This window comes from Typha angustifolia, chromosome 11 (assembly GCF_048772165.1).
Source record: "Typha angustifolia cultivar Huaian chromosome 11, ASM4877216v1, whole genome shotgun sequence".
Taxonomy (NCBI): domain Eukaryota; kingdom Viridiplantae; phylum Streptophyta; class Magnoliopsida; order Poales; family Typhaceae; genus Typha; species Typha angustifolia.
This window is the reverse complement of record NC_133249.1, coordinates 5,374,073-5,392,769: the sequence shown is the minus strand read 5'-3', so window position 1 is coordinate 5,392,769 and position 18,697 is coordinate 5,374,073. Positions and strand designations below refer to the sequence as shown.

At 35.2% G+C, this 18,697-nt stretch overlaps 2 protein-coding genes across 2 annotated transcripts; both read left to right on the top strand.

Annotated features, from left to right (window-relative positions):
* The first annotated feature begins 5,146 nt into the window (after positions 1-5,146).
* Positions 5,147-10,715, top strand: LOC140770925 (pto-interacting protein 1-like). Its single transcript, XM_073112257.1, has 8 exons — positions 5,147-5,338; positions 6,688-6,791; positions 7,672-7,937; positions 8,022-8,148; positions 8,583-8,856; positions 8,963-9,095; positions 9,213-9,299; positions 10,223-10,715. The coding sequence occupies exons 2-8, from the start codon at positions 6,707-6,709 to the stop codon at positions 10,349-10,351; spliced, it is 1,101 nt and encodes a 366-aa protein (XP_072968358.1). The 5' UTR covers positions 5,147-5,338; positions 6,688-6,706; the 3' UTR covers positions 10,352-10,715.
* A 3,291-nt stretch (positions 10,716-14,006) lies between these two features.
* On the top strand, positions 14,007-16,852 carry LOC140771474 (uncharacterized). Its single transcript, XM_073113049.1, has 4 exons — positions 14,007-14,287; positions 14,529-15,998; positions 16,090-16,120; positions 16,213-16,852. The coding sequence occupies exons 1-4, from the start codon at positions 14,215-14,217 to the stop codon at positions 16,475-16,477; spliced, it is 1,839 nt and encodes a 612-aa protein (XP_072969150.1). The 5' UTR covers positions 14,007-14,214; the 3' UTR covers positions 16,478-16,852.
* Positions 16,853-18,697: the final 1,845 nt, after the last annotated feature.

The window sequence follows — 18,697 nt, the reverse complement described above, 5'->3', positions numbered from 1 at the left end:
TTAGCCCTTGTGCGCTAATTAGGGGCTTATCACATAGGCAATTAAAAGAATAGGTAGGCCTTAGAAAATAATGTGACTCCAACTTTGACCCCGGCGATTCGGTGCAGAAGGACGCGTGATTTGAAAAGGCCGGATTCCGTGAACGCGTTAGGATGGTGTGAATGGCATCCAAAATCCACTGCCTCTCTCTCTCTCTCTCTCTCTCACTGCGTACTTTTCGTTTGGTGGTGGGTTGGAAAGCGACTAATCGTCAGCTAACCCATGGAAATTTATGTTAGCTTTGTGTCTTAATTCTTTGTTATTCCCTCATGGGAATATAATTCTTATTAAAGAAGTTGATAAGATCTTAATAAGCTTAGCTACCTTTCTTTTTTTTTAATATTATTATTATTATTAGATGTTAACTTTATTCTTTCAACTCGCACAAGGTTTTATTTTTATATGATGTGATCTTAAAATTGATTCTTGTTGTGTGTGTGTGTGTGTTGGTTTTCAATGGTAGGATTGAGGATTTCATTGATAAGGAGGTATTTGAGTGTTAGAAATATAAAATGAATATCAATGAATACTCTTGATGCTTTTGCAGATGTTGGTTGTAGGGCCTTTTGATAAATAGTTATGCTAATCTTGAACATGGTTATGTGGTTTGGTAACCACACTATTAGTTATATTGTGAGAATATTAATCATCGTATTAGTGGTATTTAATAACAAATTATGTATGTACTAGAAAATATGTCAAAACTAATAATTTTAGAAAATATATCATTAATTATTTTTTTCATAGATATCCGTAGATAGATCATATCAGTAGTTTTAGTCAACTAATTACAGCTTACTATATAAGAAAAAAGAGTGGATAAGGGCGACTCTAAGCACAAATTCCACACTTGCTTTAAAACACAAATCAAACAATAATACGACAAAATATTAAGTACAAGCACTCAAACATGATAAATGGTGAAAGGGGTAAGACGACGACTTTAAACGTAAGTATCTTGCTTAGCCATCAAGAGTACTTTTGGAAGGCTGAGAGCTCAACAATAAAACTAGCCATGGACGAAGTTCAGTAACTATATTATGGCCACTTAAAGACTTGAATTGCACAGACTAGTGGAATCAAACAACAAAACAAAATTAAGAGGATCGTCTCCGTCGGCTAGCAGAGTAGTTTGCTAGAGTCGGTGAAAATAAAGGGCTAGCCATGTCGTAAGTTGACTAGCATATCTTTCACCGTAGAAATAGATTTAATTTTTGAGATAATATAGAAATAGATTCAACTTCTTCTACATCTATTACAATACCTTCATTTAATTATTTCTATAGTAATTATAATACCTTCAGTTACAAGTGATCTAAGCCATGTTTTATTTACAGGTCAAACCTAAACCCAACCAGAAATGAGGAGGAAGATGACATTTTGGGCAACAAGGACATGCCATTCTAACCTAACCTAACCTAATCTATTAAACCATTTGTAATGCTATTTTGTTTGTTTGTTTGCTTCTTTTTTTTTTTTTGGTCTTTTTGAGAAAATTTGGGGATTAATCCTAATTAATATCATTAAGATAATGAAATAAAAAAAAGGATACAAGGGAAATTAAAGATCTATCAAAGAATTAAAAGAGTAAATATTAAGTTTGGATTTTGAAGTGAAATAACAACAAGAGTAGAAGCATGCAAATGGAACACTTGCACCCTAACGACTGAAATAAAAAGTCTCATGTGTCAATCAATGCCCTTTAGATAATGAGAGAATCCCAGTATGTAGCCTATTTGTGATAGCAAGCCAACGTAGAGATTTGGTGATTTAACACAGTAACCTAATTTTTAAATTAGTTTAGATTTAATCTAATAAGATTTGAGTCATAAATGAGTCAATCAGTCTAATACGATTATTAAATGGGTTGTGTTTGTGTTTTGATATCTCTAACTTGTTTAGTCTATTTATAATCCAACTTACCAAGTGTCCATGACATAGTAACCATTTTATGATATAATAACTCGTTTAAGACCCAATTAAACTATTTATAATATTAAAAAAATTTGTTTATGACTGATACAATTCGGACTTCACCGACGACGTCTCGAATATGGATACACTTTAGGGGTGTCTTTTATTCTTGTTTTAGTGTTTATTTTATAGAAAAATAAGTTTTCTTTACGTCGCATTCGAACACGGATGGAGTGTGTTCGAACGCGCTTGTGAATGTCTGCATCAAATTCGCAAAAACAAAGAACGTGAAATGTGCATTCGAACATAATCTGGTGCGTTCGAATACGGATGGAGTGCGTTCGAGCGCGCCTGCTAACGCCTGCATCGCGTTCGCACATACAGAGAACACAAAATGTGCGTCGAGCGCGGTCGAACGCGGTTAACAAAAATCTACTGTTTTAGGGTTAATAATTGTCATTTTTGAATTATTTAGTTAGCCTCTAAAGGTATGAATGGCAACTATCGAATCATTATTAAATGAATTGAGATTTTGCCTTGCCTCATTCGTCTCCCGTTCTCTCGTTCCCTGGCAGTCACCGCTTCTAGTCTCCCTCGACCGGCCAATCATCCTAGTCTCTTAGGGGCGACCCACTCCTCCCCCTTCTTCCAATCTATCCATTACTTTGCCCTAACCCTTTCATCACCCATAACCCTTCCACCACCACTTATTCACTGGTGCCACCCCACTAATGCTGGTCCACCAACCTCCACCATCTCCAAGGATTTCGTGCCTTCATCCACAGATCCTAAGACAGACTTTCCGATGTTCATCTACTAATTGGACGATATATCAAGATACCAACATCCGATTTGTCTAAAACTTGATTTGTTTTTAGAAAGCCCTTTTCCAGGGCTACAACATATCAAAATATCACATTGATCGGACGGCAGCATATTTTGGAATCTATTTCCAAAGTTCAATGTCAGATCCTGTCCAAATCCGAAAATTAGAATAAATCGAGCATTGACCAAAATGGGAGATCGTATCAAGCTGGTATCAGAGCCAGGTTAACCTGAGGGGAGATCGTATCATCATATCTTCTCTATTCCCTTCCATCACATATCATCTACCATTCCTAGTCATTCTATCTCCACCATTCATTCTTAATCCTCCATAATCACCATGCATCTAACCAATCATCCCCCATATCTAAGAACCAACGATTGGATTCGATATGTTCTACGAACGCCCTGATTCGTGATCGTATCAATGACTTGAATAACTTATATAAATTTTTAATAATTTATGTTCGATAACCCATTTAAATGAGTCATGGTCATGTTTAGAAATTCTAACATGTTTAATAAATAGATCGTGTTCGTATCTGTAATATTAAGACTTGACCTACACCCGGCTAATCTGACTTGATTGTCACCCTTAAGCCAAAGGGAAACTAATAAAAGTGTCATCACCTAATTCCAAAAAATATATTTGAAAAACTTATGCGATGTCTCCTCATCTGTGAGGTTAGTTTTGTCAAAAAGACACTATTTATTTATTTGCTAATTTAAGTTTTTGAGTCAAGTATTTATTTAACATAATATTTTTTTATAATTTATTAATATCTATTTTGGTATAATACAGTGAGCCGCATATCATATTATATCATATGCTCACACGAGGAAGATGTTAAAGATATAATATGTTTGAAATATTATGTATTTGAATATGTATATTTAAAATTTAAGCCCGGATTTAAGTAGAATACACACATTATTAATAATAAATTAATATAGAATTAAAAGAGCTTAAAGAGTACTTTAATATTATTTAATTCACTTATTTAAATTTACGAAGAGAAGTGAATAAAAATTGGCTTTAAAGTGACTATTATGATAATAAAAAATAAAAATAAGTGAATTTATTATTGTATGGATATTTGAGAAATGTTAGTAGGTATATAGTGCTAAACTTTTCATAGGCTTTGAGCCCTAAAGGTATTTGTTTTGTAGGTAAAAAAATATATGCAAATTAACTCACACACATGCATATGTTAAATCCAAAATTTATTTGTTGCCTGATACGATTTCTGTTTGGTGTGTTTTGGTTCAGGTCGAGTCTAACCCGAAATGGTGTATCTTTTCGTTTTGTCGAAATACCTTAATCCAACCGTTTGCATCTTTTTATCGTGAATTTTTAGTTTTTTAAATAGACATTCAATTTGCATTAAACAAAATTAGTTCATTCCATTCTAGAATAGTAGACATCAGTTTTTTGTTCGATAAGACACTTAGATAATAGCTTTCTTTTATGTATAAGATAGTCGTTATATTTAAAAAAAATATATGTCTATTATTATAGAAGCAACCGGTGGAAGACGAATTAATTTTTAAAAAAATTATATTCAATACTATATTCGTCTTATATAGAATTTTATATTATGTAATCTATAAACTTTCATATTGTTACCGTGAACATAATATATATTAGGAATTCTTGCATAATTATTACTAATCAAGATTAAAATTAAACTTAGATAAAAAAAAGAGACTATATTGCCTTTGTATAAATTACTTTAAATAGTTGGAAAACTATCTAATACTTTACAAGGTATCATAGTATAAGGAAAAATCTCCTCTTTTGTGCGAGGTAAAAGAAATCGTTGATATATATATATATATATATATATATATATATATATATTTCATGTCCTAAACTTAGAAAAAGAAGAGTATTTGACTAGGAATATTTTGATTAAAAAAAGAGAGAACAAGAAGAAAGGAATCCAAGTGGCTTAACTACGACGAAGATGTCATGCATCTTCCCACTCAGACCAGTTACAATGTTCTCTTCTTGAAGACAACTTATCTTTTTAAACAAAATAAATAAATAAACTTTTTTTTTTTAGGTTTGAAGAAATTAGTTAGTATAATTATTTCAAAACTAAACTATTGCCTGGAAGTGGAAGACCAACCAGGTGGCGAAAACTCACCTAGACTGGAAATTATTTTTAGGTACTACTAAACTAAACTGCTCAGGCATTTCGTTTAGGCGAGAAGCTTACTTTGGTTAACACGCAACGATTGGTTCAACCCCACGATACACGCCAGCTCGCATCTCGTTGACTTTGACGACGTCTCGAGGTCAATCTAGTAATTTCCTTGCCCGGCCGCCCGTCGACTTGATTGAAATGCTGACAGCTTGATGCCAGCAGCCGGAGGCAAGCGGTGACCAGAACGCATCGCGTTAAGAGAAAGCGAAGGCCGCCATTTTATTCGCCCCTCCCGTCTCGTCTCCTTCTCTCTCTCCCAGTAGCTCGGAAGCTTCCCTTCGTATCGCGCGCCGCCCCCTTCTATCCTGCGCTGACGCTACGGAGACGGAAGCCTCGGGAAACGGAGAAAGGTGAGATGTCCTTTCCTCGAATTACTCCTAATTTTGCTCGAAACTGGACGATGAGATCAAGGAGGAGGGAGGGAACTTGATCGATAGTACTAGCTGAATCATCGCTAGTATGAGGACTTAGAATAACTAATTTAGTCCTTTTATTGGTCATCTAGTTAGTGGTTTGGCATGTCGGACGAGGACCTTGCTTCTTATTTTTCTTTCTCTTTTGAGAATTTTCAGAAGGAAATATAGAGGAATGTTGGCTAACTTCTCTATTGGCAGGAATTGCTCGGAGATTCTTACGAAAAAGAAAAGAAAATTGAACTATAGGAAGTTTCAATTGTTTGGAATCAAATTGGTTAATAATTCATGAAAACTATATTAAGCAAAACACAACCAGATAAGGAAGATAAGTGTAGATCATGCTAATGGCGCCATCAGTGTAATGCGTTTATCGCTTCCGTCCTGTCATTGATTAGTGCATAGTTATATAAGGGGTGAGAATTTTTGGCTGTTTATTGTTTGTCATAGTTGGCACTTCTTTAGGTAATTTCTAGAACCCTCATATTCCTGCTATATCCTTTGAACTGTCTTGGCCTAGGTGATTAGAGTTGCTATACTCTACTAGGTGATTTTTCTTTCACTCGTCATTTGGGCATTTAAAAGGATTCCAAATAGATGGAGTTCAGTCTCCTACAAGTAGATCTTCGGCATGAAGACATACATATAGGTTTAAACACATTTTCCTAAAAAAGTAATCGGAGACACTATTTATAATTAACTAATATATGACTAGATGTTATAAAAGATAGTCTCTAGGATGTGATGGCATTTCAATGCATTAATGTACCCTTTAGTTATAATTCTTTTTCAGTTTGTCTACTATAGATTTTGAATGCTAAGATATGTTTAGTGATTTTCCTACATGTACAGACATATATCGTGGTGGTAGAGGTTATCGTCCTTGTTAGTGTGGTCCAAAGAAATGTTCAAAACAATTATAGTATTGTTGAGAAAGTCACAGAGATTTAGTATCTACAGCTTGTTCTCTTACAGTTTCCATTCTGACATAATAACTATGCCATTCATGCATTAAGATTTTTACTACAGGAAGTAGTGAACTGAACATCTTCTCAGAACACCAGATACCATCATTATTTGAGGATTGAGATACTTCTCTCTTTGTTATCTTAATCTATGAGGTGTCTATGTACTCGAACTATATCTTTCTAGATCATTCATGCTTTTGTTGGGTTTGTTGGCATTCATTGACTACATGGCAATATAACCTTCGTTTTGGTTGTTTAATTATGTAAGTATTTGTCTTTATTTCATCTCCTGTAACAATTGATGATTTTGACTTGCAGGGTAACCTGATTTAAGAGAATGATGGCATGCTTTGGGTGTTTTGGAGGCGATGGTACTCATCAAGGGAAGAATCACAACATCCCTTTAGCAAACCGTGTAGAAGGTAGTGACAATCTATAGAAATTACAACTAATTTAGTATTTTTCCCAAAAGTTTTATGGAATTCCAAAGATAGACTTTCCTAAAGTTAGGATCAAAATTTCTATGAAGTGGGTAGTGCTGTTCTCATATTCAGAATGAATAAGAAAAATAAATTTAGCAATAATAATGTAGATCATTAAGGAAAACCCCTATCAAGTGACAGAGCAGAATATATATCATTTTTTGCCAGGCTTATGTATTGTAGGTTAATGTTTTCCCTTCTGCAGTTCTGGACTGAAGTTTTCTGCAATTTCCTTTTTTCTGTTTTTTGTTTTTGGAAATCTTTGATAGGTTGATGTTCCTCTTTTCACTGGAATGATACCAGTTGAGTTCAGTATTGACATGAAGAAGAGTAGGTGTGCTGATAGAGAAAATTATATTGCACAATCTTTGTGCTATAATATACATATGCTAGTGACTTGTGCTGAGCGTTTGATGAAGAGTATGTCCACATTTCTCAAGCACACAGTCTACTCAAGAACCTCCCAGAAACTGAGATTTTCCAATGAATTTATGCAATAACTCTTTACTTACTATTGCTCTTGCACTTCTCATGAACTCATGAAAACTATCATTTTCATACTAATATCCTTAAGTTCTATATTTCGTGTTTATCAGAGTTTCATTTAGTAATTATGTGCTCAATGCAGTTTTGTTAAGGCTGATAGCTTGGAAACTTTCGTGTTCCTCTTTGACCTTCCCAGTTTTCATGTTTTGACATGTGAACTCATTTGTTGCTTTGTAATTTAAAGATGCTTCTTGGTTTAAAAAATGTTGCATGATAGAATTACTTCTTGTGTATACTCGAAAATTTAGTCTGATAACTTTCTTTTGATTTTAAGATCCTCATCATGTGGACAATTTTGGAGCTTCTCGTACCCCGGTTCCTGATCCCTGGGCTGCTGAGCCTGTTAGAGTCCAACCTATTGAAGTTCCTTCCATTCCTGTGGATGAAATAAGGGAAATTACTAAAAATTTTGGCGATGACAATTTGATTGGAGAAGGCTCATATGCAAGGGTGTACCATGGTATCCTGAAAAATGGAACAAAATCTGCAATTAAGAAACTTGATGCGAGTAAGCAGCCTGATCGAGAATTTCTTGCACAGGTAACAGATTCTTGTGCTATTCCTGTTAAGCTAGATTTTTCTATTGATATGGTCTGTTTCTGATTGAAGATTTCACTTTCCCAGGTGTCAACTGTATCTAGGTTGAAACATGAAAATGTAAGTCAGCTGCTTGGATACTGTCTTGATGGGAATCTCCGAGTACTTGCTTATGAGTTTGCACCAATGGGATCTCTCCATGATATATTACATGGTAAGAGATTGATTACATGCTGCACCATAATCAAAGACAATTTCATGACAATGACTTCATGCAGTATTCTTTATTGACCTGAGAATGATAGGGACCAATTATTATTTCATCTCTTTGTTGAGCATTACAAATAATGTGATTTTCAATCATATTATTTAGTGTGTGCCAGAGAAATTACTGTTCAAGACGCACACGAGATGAAATTCTCTTATATCTTTCTCAGAAGAGGAATCCCTTGTCTATCAGATGTAGATTTTAATGCTGTAGATCTAGAGCCATATGTAAGGGTATATGCTACGTTAAAAAGATTCAGTTTGTTCTTGTTATTGCAATACAATTATTATCTTTACAGGTTATAATATGTGTTTTAAAAAAATTATCTTTGTGTCCTGACCAACATTATAACAAATATATTTCATGATTCCTTATTCTAGGGAATAAGGGTGACAATGGTGCACAAGCTGGTCCAGTTTTATCATGGGCACAACGAGTGAAGATTGCTGTAGGAGCTGCAAAAGGACTTGAATACCTACATGAGAAAGCAGTACCCCGTGTAGTCCATCGTGATATTAAATCAAAGAATATACTTCTCTTTGACAATTATGTTGCAAAAATAGGTGATTTTGACTTGTCGAATCAAGCTCCTGACATGGCAGCACGTCTTCATTCTACTCGTGTTCTTGGAACCTTTGGTTATCACGCCCCAGAGTATGTGGCTTTATTATTTGAACAAAACATCAGTACTGTTCCTGCGATTTACATGACAACTCAGTCTTTATGTACATCTAGCTAATGTTTTCCTTCTCCATCGTAGGTTTGCAATGACTGGGCAGCTTAATGCTAAGAGTGATGTTTATAGCTTTGGTGTGGTGCTTTTGGAACTCTTGACTGGCCGTAAGCCTGTAGATCATACACTACCACGCGGTCGGCAGAGTCTTGTGACATGGGTTAGTACTTACACCTGAACTTAGGATTGCTATTGTGTCTCAGTTCTCACTATTGATCTTTGTGTAAACACTATGCGATTCCATATTACATTTAGCTTAATAGTTGAGTGCTTGCAGGCATCAACGAGACTTAGTGAAGATAAAGTTGAGCAGTGTGTGGATGCAAGGTTAGGGAGTGACTACCCTCTCAAGGCTGTTGCAAAGGTAATTCATTGAGATACCATCCAGGTCTTCAAATCCTGAGCTAGTTTCTCTCCTTCTTGTTGTTCATTATGTTGAGAAATAAGTTCTGTCTTTTTAGGGAGATTATTTTTGTTCCATTATGAATTTCTCATACTATAATTTACTAGAACTAGTTGAAACATGTCCTGATCATGGCTATATATTAGCAAATGCACTTTCAGGCTTTCAGTCAACTGGACTAATCATTACTGATTAAGCTCCCAGCTGCTTTGTTTTGTATAAGCCAGTTCAACAAAGTAGTTTACCAGTTGACTAAAAGCCTAAGTTGTTAAATAATTAACTAACAATACATATTATACCTTTAACACTCCCCTCCTCATGCGTCTCTCACTCTCTCCTTTATGTTGCATGTGATAAATGAAAGATAATTGAGTGTGCGGCCCTCCAGACCACGCAAGAATAGATAATAAAAAATTAAGGTTAAATGAGGTTTGAACTCCAAATCTTTAGAAAACTAAGCTCTGATATAAAGTTAGATAACCAACTGACCCAAAATCTTAATGCATATTATAACTTTAGAGGAAACATAACAAAATGCAAATAAGAGAAATTATGTCGCCATAAATGAAATTTGGTAGCATCGTACGAAAGAACTGAAAATGTAGATATATGGCCTATAAGCACTAAAGTCTGATCCCTTCATTGAGATGTATAGTGACCACCCTAAGGGTTCTGTTGAATTTACTGCAGACGTGGAGAAAGAAATTTGATTTCATCATCCTATGGTCAGAGAGGACAATATTTGTTTCTTATATTAAAGTTATTATGGCTCAGATATTAAGCAACTTATCTCCTTAAATTCATATGGCCTGAATGCTGGATGCAGATATTGTGATTCCATTTGTTTAATGCTTTTCTTTTTTTTTTCTCTTTATTTGGAACAGTTTGCTGGAATTATTGCTTTGTGTATACAATATGATTCTCATACAAGGCCAAACATGAGCATCGTTTCCAGAGCTCTCGACTCTTTAGTAAATGCTCGGCCCAGCTCTCATGAAGCACGAAGAGGGTGAAAACTTCTTTAGTTCTTTTCTCATCTGCTTGTAACAGTCTTCAACTTGTAGAGCTTGTTTGCTGAGAATCATGAGGATCACCAAGACAGATTTGTGCATATCTTCTCTCCCAGTAGGGTCCTGGATTGCTAAACCAATGACTCGCCTTCCTTTGTGCAGCAGGATTCGGCATGTCAATCTTGCTTGCTTCCTGCTTGTAAAGTGTCTGCTGTTCTTGATAAACCTTCCTCTCTGTTATGACGTATAAATTTTATTTGGGTGTAAACAATGATGAGAACCAGAATCCTTGTCATTGCATAGAACTAGATACGATGTTTTGAGTGTAACTTATGTTGAGATCAATCATATTGCTTCTGATTTTATATACTCTATGCAAAAGCTTCTTATCTACTTGCTTTAATTGCTTTACTAGATGAAATGTGGGGGTGAGCTTCTTGGTGTGAACTTTTCAATCTAATATAGAACAAAGCAAGTGTGTGTTGATTAAGTTATGGATGGCATGGCAATGAGAGCTTACATTTTATGTGGTGTTTTATGGATGGCATTAAACATCAACCATACTTCATATCTTGAACAATAATTTTGAGGGGATAAGAATTGATATTGAATTGGAAGCTCAATTTCTTTCTTTGTGCATTAGTCTTTTAATATCTCGCTTCACCTTTTCCTTTCTTCTTTTGTAAAGAGCAGTCTTATCCCTATACATGGTGGAAAGCCTCCGACATGAGCTCTTCTTTAGATCCTGACCCTTATCTCCAACGTAGACTACCTTTTTAGCCCTTATTTCTTATCCCCCAATTTGCAACTATTAAGTGCGTTGCATATGTGTGCATCTTTAAACATGCATCATCAGCATGTGGTCTTCATGGATGATGTCTAGATCACACTTTTTTTTAATTCTTTTTTCCAAATTTGCTTTACAAAATCCTTCGTCGTTAAGCAATCATAGTTCTATTTGATCATCAATGGTCCAGATCAATCTAGTAGGGTTTAGGACACCCCTTATTTGGAAAGATAACGACGGCATCTGCCTCGGGTGTTATCTGAGGAGAAAAGATGTAGACAGTCTTATCCTTATATCCAAGGTTGTCTTGAAAGACTCACGCCTCTAACCTATTGACATATCAATTGACACCTTATATGTGTCTCTCAACTCATAAAAATTAATCTTTTTTTATTCCGAGCCGAGATTTTTTTTCTTTCATGCATGATATATATATATATACACACACATATATGTTTAAATGGAGGCGAAAGTTATATCTTCCAAGTTGTAAATATGAGCAAAAATTTAGCAACGGACTTACAAATGATAGACTTGTGATAAGAAATTTCTGAAGATGAATCTTCTAATGTTCGTAGTCGTATTTATTTGATCCTTTATCAATTTTCACTTTGAATGTTCGATATTTCACCGTTTTTCTTTGCATTTTTTTTTATAAATATCATACTTGGAACTATACTCCTATATGAAAAATGAAAAAATAAAACAACTGACATAGATTACTAAGTCTATATGATGGTCAAAATCTCTACCTAAAAACACATTCAGTAATTAAAAGAAAAACCCCAAATTTATAATTACTAAAAAGCTAAGGAAAAACAATTTTTATAATTCAAAATTTGCTCCTTTCTTACTTAAAATGAAGGCAATCAATCACATGGAATGTTCAAAGCATCAGCATTCAACAACCAAGTAGGTGGTCAAGCTTACTGCCCTTTTTTCCACATGCTCCTTTTTAAGTGCTTGGCAATTGGCATTGATAGGAATAATATAAAAGCTAATTAGTTGGTACTACTACCTCACTATACTAAAATGATCCCTACTCAAAAAGGACTATGTTTTCTAAGGCACTTTATTTATTTTAAGTTTTTATTTATTTACTATTTTTATTTTATTTTATTCTTTTGCTCAAGGAAAAGAACAATAGGAAGCATCTCATGTCTGCAAATGATTCCATACTAATCTCCAATTTCTCTCTTTTTATCAAAAAATTAAATGGTATAATATTTTGTACAAATTAATTGAAACTATATATGTTAGTATGGCCAGAGGTACTAGTCACTCTTCCACTTTTTAAGGATAAATTAGTCTCTTTATTTTATTTTATTTTTCTTTTTCTCTTATGTGGTCTATAAATTGAAACAAAATTTTAATTCTATGTGTAGATGAGAAATTTTTAGATTCAATTCAAAAATTTAAAATCAAATTATTTTGATTGTGGAATTCTAGTTTAAATAGAAGAAGTGGTCCAGCTTAATTAAATTAAATTTAATTGTAATCTTATTTATGAATCATAACCGACGAAAAAAATTTACTAAAAATCTACTCTTCTACTTAAAATAAAATTTCTCAGTCTAAATAATTTAATTTTAATTTTGAGTAGAATCTCAACTACTTAAATCTCATGTGTATCATATAAATTTCTCAATTAATATTAATAGTTGACATTCTATTTTCCTGCACGATCTAATTATTTTTAAAAGATATATATAAACCGCCTCTTAAATTTTGGGACTAAATTAACTCATTAAACAAGTATATATATATATATATACATAAAACATTGGTCTATTTAAGCCAAGTTCTAGTTCCTGAGGTTCTCAAAGTGTTTCAAACTCTGGAAATAAGGGAGAGTACTAAAATATAAAATGGTTTTATTTGATTTGAATTTAAGTCTAAATGTGACTAGCTGACTCTATCCTTTAATCATGACTTAAGTAGTTGAATTAGGCTAAAGAAAATATATAAATTAGACTAAGAGTGTACTTCGATGATATATGAAAATAAAATAGAAGATATGTTGATTTAGAGGGAAATATATGATATATAAAAATAATGGACTAAAATATTCTTTTGACTTTGATAATATTAGATGATAATATTATTATTAAATAAAATAAATTAGGTAAAGTTTAAAAATATATAAACATATTGTATTTTCTATAATAGAAACTTATCTCTCGTAGATTTAGAAACTCATAAGCCCACAACCATAACTATATTATAAGTTATTAGCACTTCGTTAGTTTTAAATTGTTTATAGAGAAATTATATTAATTGCAAAGAAAAATTAAAAATATGTAAAAAATAATTTAAAATAGTAGCTTTACTTTGATGTGACATAAATAAAATAAAAAAGATATTTATTTTTTTTTAATAAAATTGAGTGTGTCATGTACCTATTTCTAAAATATTATGATTAAATCTGTGAAACATATATAAAAATTATTTTAAAGGTCAAATTATAATTTGAGAGGAAAAAAAAAAGTAAAATTTAAACTTATTTTTCTTTTTTTTTCTCACTTTTAAATTTGGCTAAGCGACTAAAAATTTCTAATTAAATTGAGAGACTAGCTGGGAGCTCAAACCAAAGAATGTTTGATAAAATAGTTAGTGAATTAACACAACAAAGAATGTTTGATATTTAATTTTTATTACTCTGCTCTAAGATCAGATTTAAAAATATGGACAAGAGCTAAGCAAAAAAAGGACTCTGCTTGCTTGCTTGCTTTGATTCCTTGGGAGGTGGATTATAGTGGCGCTAATCTCATGCTGGCCCCTCTTTTGTCTCCATTTGTTATAATTTATTTATTATTATGCCATCTTTTGCCACACAATATCACCTTTGCTTTTCCTGTGGTCTCTCTCTCTACCTTTCTCTACTGTTTTTAAGGCTTTACCACCCCTTCCTTTCTCCCCCACCTCCAGCTTTTCCCTCTTCCGACGTACTCCCTCCCCTTCCCCATCCTTCTTTGACCTCTCTTCTCTTTAATTTCTTTCCATAATGCCATCCCCTACCACAACTTTTGCAGAGATCACTTAGCATATCCATCTGGGTCTTCCTCAGAATCCATCTCCAATGGCTACAAGGATGGTGTCTCACGCCCTCTTCTTCTCTGTAATCCTTTCCCTTCACACTGTATGCTCTTCAGGTCAGTTATCACTCACTCATTACTCGCATTGCATTTGTTTCAATTGAAGAAGGAAGAAGTGTCTCATTCAATTGTTTGCTCACTCTGGTAGCTACTAAGCAAATAAAATTTCCCCCTCTCTAGTTTTTGTCGCCTATCTATGCTTCTAGGAGTTCAAACTTCTACTCTAATTAGTACCTTCCAGTGTTTGGTGGGAAGTGTTGGGTAACACTTACATAGTACTACTGCACCTTCCTTACAGGAACCTTTGTTGGTGTCTCATATGATGCAAGGGAAGAGAGTCCTGCCTCTTGGTCACCCACTGAAGCGCTATCTCTTCTTCGCAAGAATAAATACAAGGTTTTGTTCACTAGCCCAGGAGAGTTGTTAGATTTAGTTCCCAGTTCTGCTGCTGTGCCTATTTATCTCTGTGTGAAGCCATTTGAAGCTAGGAAGTTATTGAACTCAAAGGCTTCAGCTACCTCATGGCTTAGAACCCATCTTATGAGCAATCTCCCTTTTGTCAGCATCAGTAGCATCATAGTCATTGGCAAGGAGGAAAGCCTCCCTTCACTCCTTGCCACTTTGAACTCACTCTATGCTTCCCTCAAAACCTTTGGCCTCGACCGAAGCGTGAAGGTATCCCCGATGTTCTCGGTCTCTGTCCTTGAGACCTTGAGCAAGACTCGCAGCAAGGATTTTCGCGCTGTCATCAAGTTCATAAAGGATTCAGAGTCTTTCTTGTTGATAGAGACTACTGCTGATATCACTGCTTTAGCTGCTCTGCCATCTTTAAACATTCCACTGCTTCTGAATGTGAAGAACTATGCTGCCCAAAGTGTTGTAGAGATAGCTGAGTTCAGTGAGAGAATGAAGGAATCTATAGATAGCCATGCTATGCTAAGGGAAAGCATTCTGGGTTTGTTCATGGACATATCCAATATGAGAGAACCAGAGAAGGAAAAGATGAGCTGGGAAGAAGAACTAATCTTTCCTTCTTCCCGTAGAGAGCTTCTCAACCATGGTGAAGATCCTGTTTCTGCAACCAAAACAACAGTCCGTGATGTCTATGCTCCAGTAACGAATCCTTTGACAACACCCATCACGGTCCCCTCAACAAATCCAGCTCCAGTGATTGTCACAGTACCTTCTACGAATCCGGGCACGGTTCTTCCCACAAATCCAACCATGGCACCCATCACAATCCCTCCAATGAACCCTGTAACAACTCCAATCACTGTCCCTGCAACTAATCCAATGCCAACCCCTGTGACCACTCCAATTCCTGATCCTAATCCTATGCCAACTCCTATGACTGCTCCGGTGGTGCCGATAACTAATCCTGCTACAACACCTACAACTTTCCCTGTGACTTCACCCGTAACTAATCCGGTGACAACCTATCCATATACACAGCCTGGAAGTAGCCCTTCAATAGCACCACCAGTGACTGTACCAAGCACGGTGCCGGTTTCGCCTGCAGTCTCAGGAGGTCAGACTTGGTGTGTAGCCAAAACGGGTTCCTCGGATTCTGCGGTCCAGCTTGCGCTAGATTATGCCTGTGGCATTGGAGGGGCAGATTGCTCGGCAATCCAACCAACTGGGAGCTGCTACAATCCAAATACCATTCAGTACCATGCCTCCTATGCCTTCAACAGCTATTACCAGAGGAATCCGACGCCATCTAGTTGTGACTTTGGAGGAGCAGGGATGCTCGTTAATGTCAATCCAAGTAAGACCATAGTTAACAGTTTAGCATTTGGTCGCCAATTCCTAGTGTTGTAATGGTCACTCCTAATCAATGTTTTAATATGTCCTTGCAGGTTCAGGAACTTGTGTATATCCATCATCAAGGTAAAACTTTAATATTACGAAAGTATATATAGTAAAATTCTCATACTTCTTTGTTCAGGAGAAATGACCTTTCTTAACTTTTGGGTTTGCAGCTCCATCTCTGGATACAATCCTGCATCCACTACTACTGGTTCTACTACTGGTTCAACTATCGGTTCTACTACCGGTTCTACTACCGGTTCTACTACAGGTTCTAGTTCTGGTTCAACGGTCTTCAATACGAACAACCCGGGCTCCAGTACAGCCTTTGGGTCAAACAGCCCGACAGGCTCTATGAGCAATTCATTCTCTATTTCTGCCGGTTGGGCCTCTTTTAGTTTTGTGCTTACCTTAGCCTATATCACAGGTAAAATCTAGTAATATTGTGATCTCATCTGACTGCTCAAAATATGGAAGAAAGAAGAAGCTCCATAGATTTAGCTTTCCAACAGCTAGTGTGATGTACATCTTAATGAGTGATAGGGGAGAACGTAAATTTGATTTGTACATGGATTGAGTAGATGATGCTCACTTGTTATATGACTAGTTGAGCTTAGAAGTGTGTGTGACTCACACTTTGGAACTTTTGTACTTGAACGTATTATTTGGCATATGTAATTTATCTTCAAGAAAAGCAGAGTATTTCTCAATTTCAGATAAATGGAATTGTAACATGGAATCTCTCAGACAAAGGCTAGTTCAGATCCAAAGGATTATCAACATTTCTGGTGCGCTTCATATTCTTCATTTAAATAGCCTATTCCACTGGTTACTTCTATCCTTTTCATTTTAGATAGATTTATCAACACAGAAGAATATATTTCTTGCAGTTTACGAACTAATAGACTGACCAATTCATGGAAATAACCATCTGAAACCAGATCCTCCGCAAATCATTATTGTCATCCATCAGTTGTCTACTATTTGCTTAACAGCAAACTGCTGTTATAATTCCTTCAGTGTGCATTCCCTCTTTGTCATGCAATATAATGTTTTGTCATCATTTTTCATGTGTATTGATTTTTGAAGATAACTCCTAAGATGCATCATAGAAAATATAGGAGTTTTTTTTTTTTTGGTACCTATACTCCTATAGTGAATTTATGCTTTGACTTTTGATATTTCAAAACAAGAGAAAGGAAGAAGAACAAATAGAAGAATTTGCAGAGCTTTTCATTTGCAGGTTTCTAACGTGGGGTAATGAGGGAACAAATGAAGGTGGTAGAATAAGCAGGACTGAGATAGAAATTAGTATAGTGAATAAAGGTAAAAGGTAAGCAAACAAGATGGCGACAGCGAGGAAATAACTCCAAGAAGCTTCTTTTTTACTTGGAGTGAAGAACCCATGTACATATGAAAGAAACAGTTATTGATCTTAGAAGGAACTCCACGAAAGTTCTATTTTGAAGGTTAAGTGTTTAACTCGAATTACCATTTCTTGTAGAAATATTGGAAAGCAAAGAATTTTTATTGTCTGCATCAGGTTATTTCATTATGGTAGTGTCAACTTGCGCCGCAGAATGTGTTATATGTCATACTTTATCAGGAATAACAATGAATACTTCTCTAGAGTTTGATTATGAGGATTGAGATTTAGTTTCCTCTTGTGACTACTTCCTGCGATATGCATTATCAGCAGTACAAACAAGTTATTGAGTTGCTTTCGAGATTGTTAATGTACTGATGCTTTTAACTCGCAACCAGGCAGAACAATTAGGAATCAGCAGCTGAGCTGATGCAGCTCTTCATCTGCTTTGCTGAACTAACTGAAGGTTTCTGTAGATAAATTAGATGCGCACAAATAGTAAAAGACCAACTTTTCAGGTTTGAAATGTATGCAAATTTGTGATTGATTTGAACTGGCAATCTGAACAATTCAAAGCAGGGAAGGAGCCATGACAACAAGCAGGAATTGCAAACCTACCAAAATCTGAAATTCTGGTATGCAGCAGTGTTATGCTATCCTGAACAGAGCTTCTGTTACTGAGTGCTCAACTGCTCATAATGAAAATATGATAGGCTGGAGAGTAATTAGCAACGAAGGAAACTAGTGCACCTTCTTCTAAGATGATCGCTAATATGATTCAAATTGTCTATTGATGACAATATGGAATGTTCATTTTTCCAAGCATCCAGGAAATCGAAGTATAAAAATATGTACCAAACATAAGAACCAGGGTCATACTTAATAATGAAAAGGAAGCTAAAAATAACTGGATCTTACCCAGATCCCAGAATCCGCTCACCCTCCATGGGTTCCGATCAAAATTGGTTTTTGATGCTCGGACGAGACGTTTTGCTCTTTTGATCTCATTCCATGGATTTCTTGGTTTTAGTTGGAGCTGTTCAATCGTGCTACGTCATGCGCATTTGTCGTATAAAAAGCTAATCTTTTGCAATCTTTTATGGACTCGAAATAATGATCTCTCTCGAATTCTGCTGATTTTAAGTTAGATCGCTGTAGAGCTAAAGTAGATATCAAATCCTCAGTTTGGAATAGTGCTCGGAGAATGGATGATATATATGCGTTGGTTCTTGAGATTACCAAGTAATCTCTTTGTAATTGTTTCACTAGATTAGAGAGTCTATTCTTGGTTG

Excerpts from the sequence above, each read along its gene's own strand:
- LOC140770925 (XM_073112257.1), top strand. The coding sequence starts at position 6,707 with ATGATGGCATGCTTTGGGTGTTTTGGAGGCGATGGTACTCATCAAGGG. Across the intron at positions 7,938-8,021 it reads ATCGAGAATTTCTTGCACAG|GTGTCAACTGTATCTAGGTT; the intron begins GTAACAGATTCT and ends TCACTTTCCCAG. Across the intron at positions 8,149-8,582 it reads TCTCCATGATATATTACATG|GGAATAAGGGTGACAATGGT; the intron begins GTAAGAGATTGA and ends TCCTTATTCTAG.
- LOC140771474 (XM_073113049.1), top strand. The coding sequence starts at position 14,215 with ATGGCTACAAGGATGGTGTCTCACGCCCTCTTCTTCTCTGTAATCCTT. Across the intron at positions 15,999-16,089 it reads GCTCGTTAATGTCAATCCAA|GTTCAGGAACTTGTGTATAT; the intron begins GTAAGACCATAG and ends ATGTCCTTGCAG. Across the intron at positions 16,121-16,212 it reads TGTGTATATCCATCATCAAG|CTCCATCTCTGGATACAATC; the intron begins GTAAAACTTTAA and ends TTGGGTTTGCAG.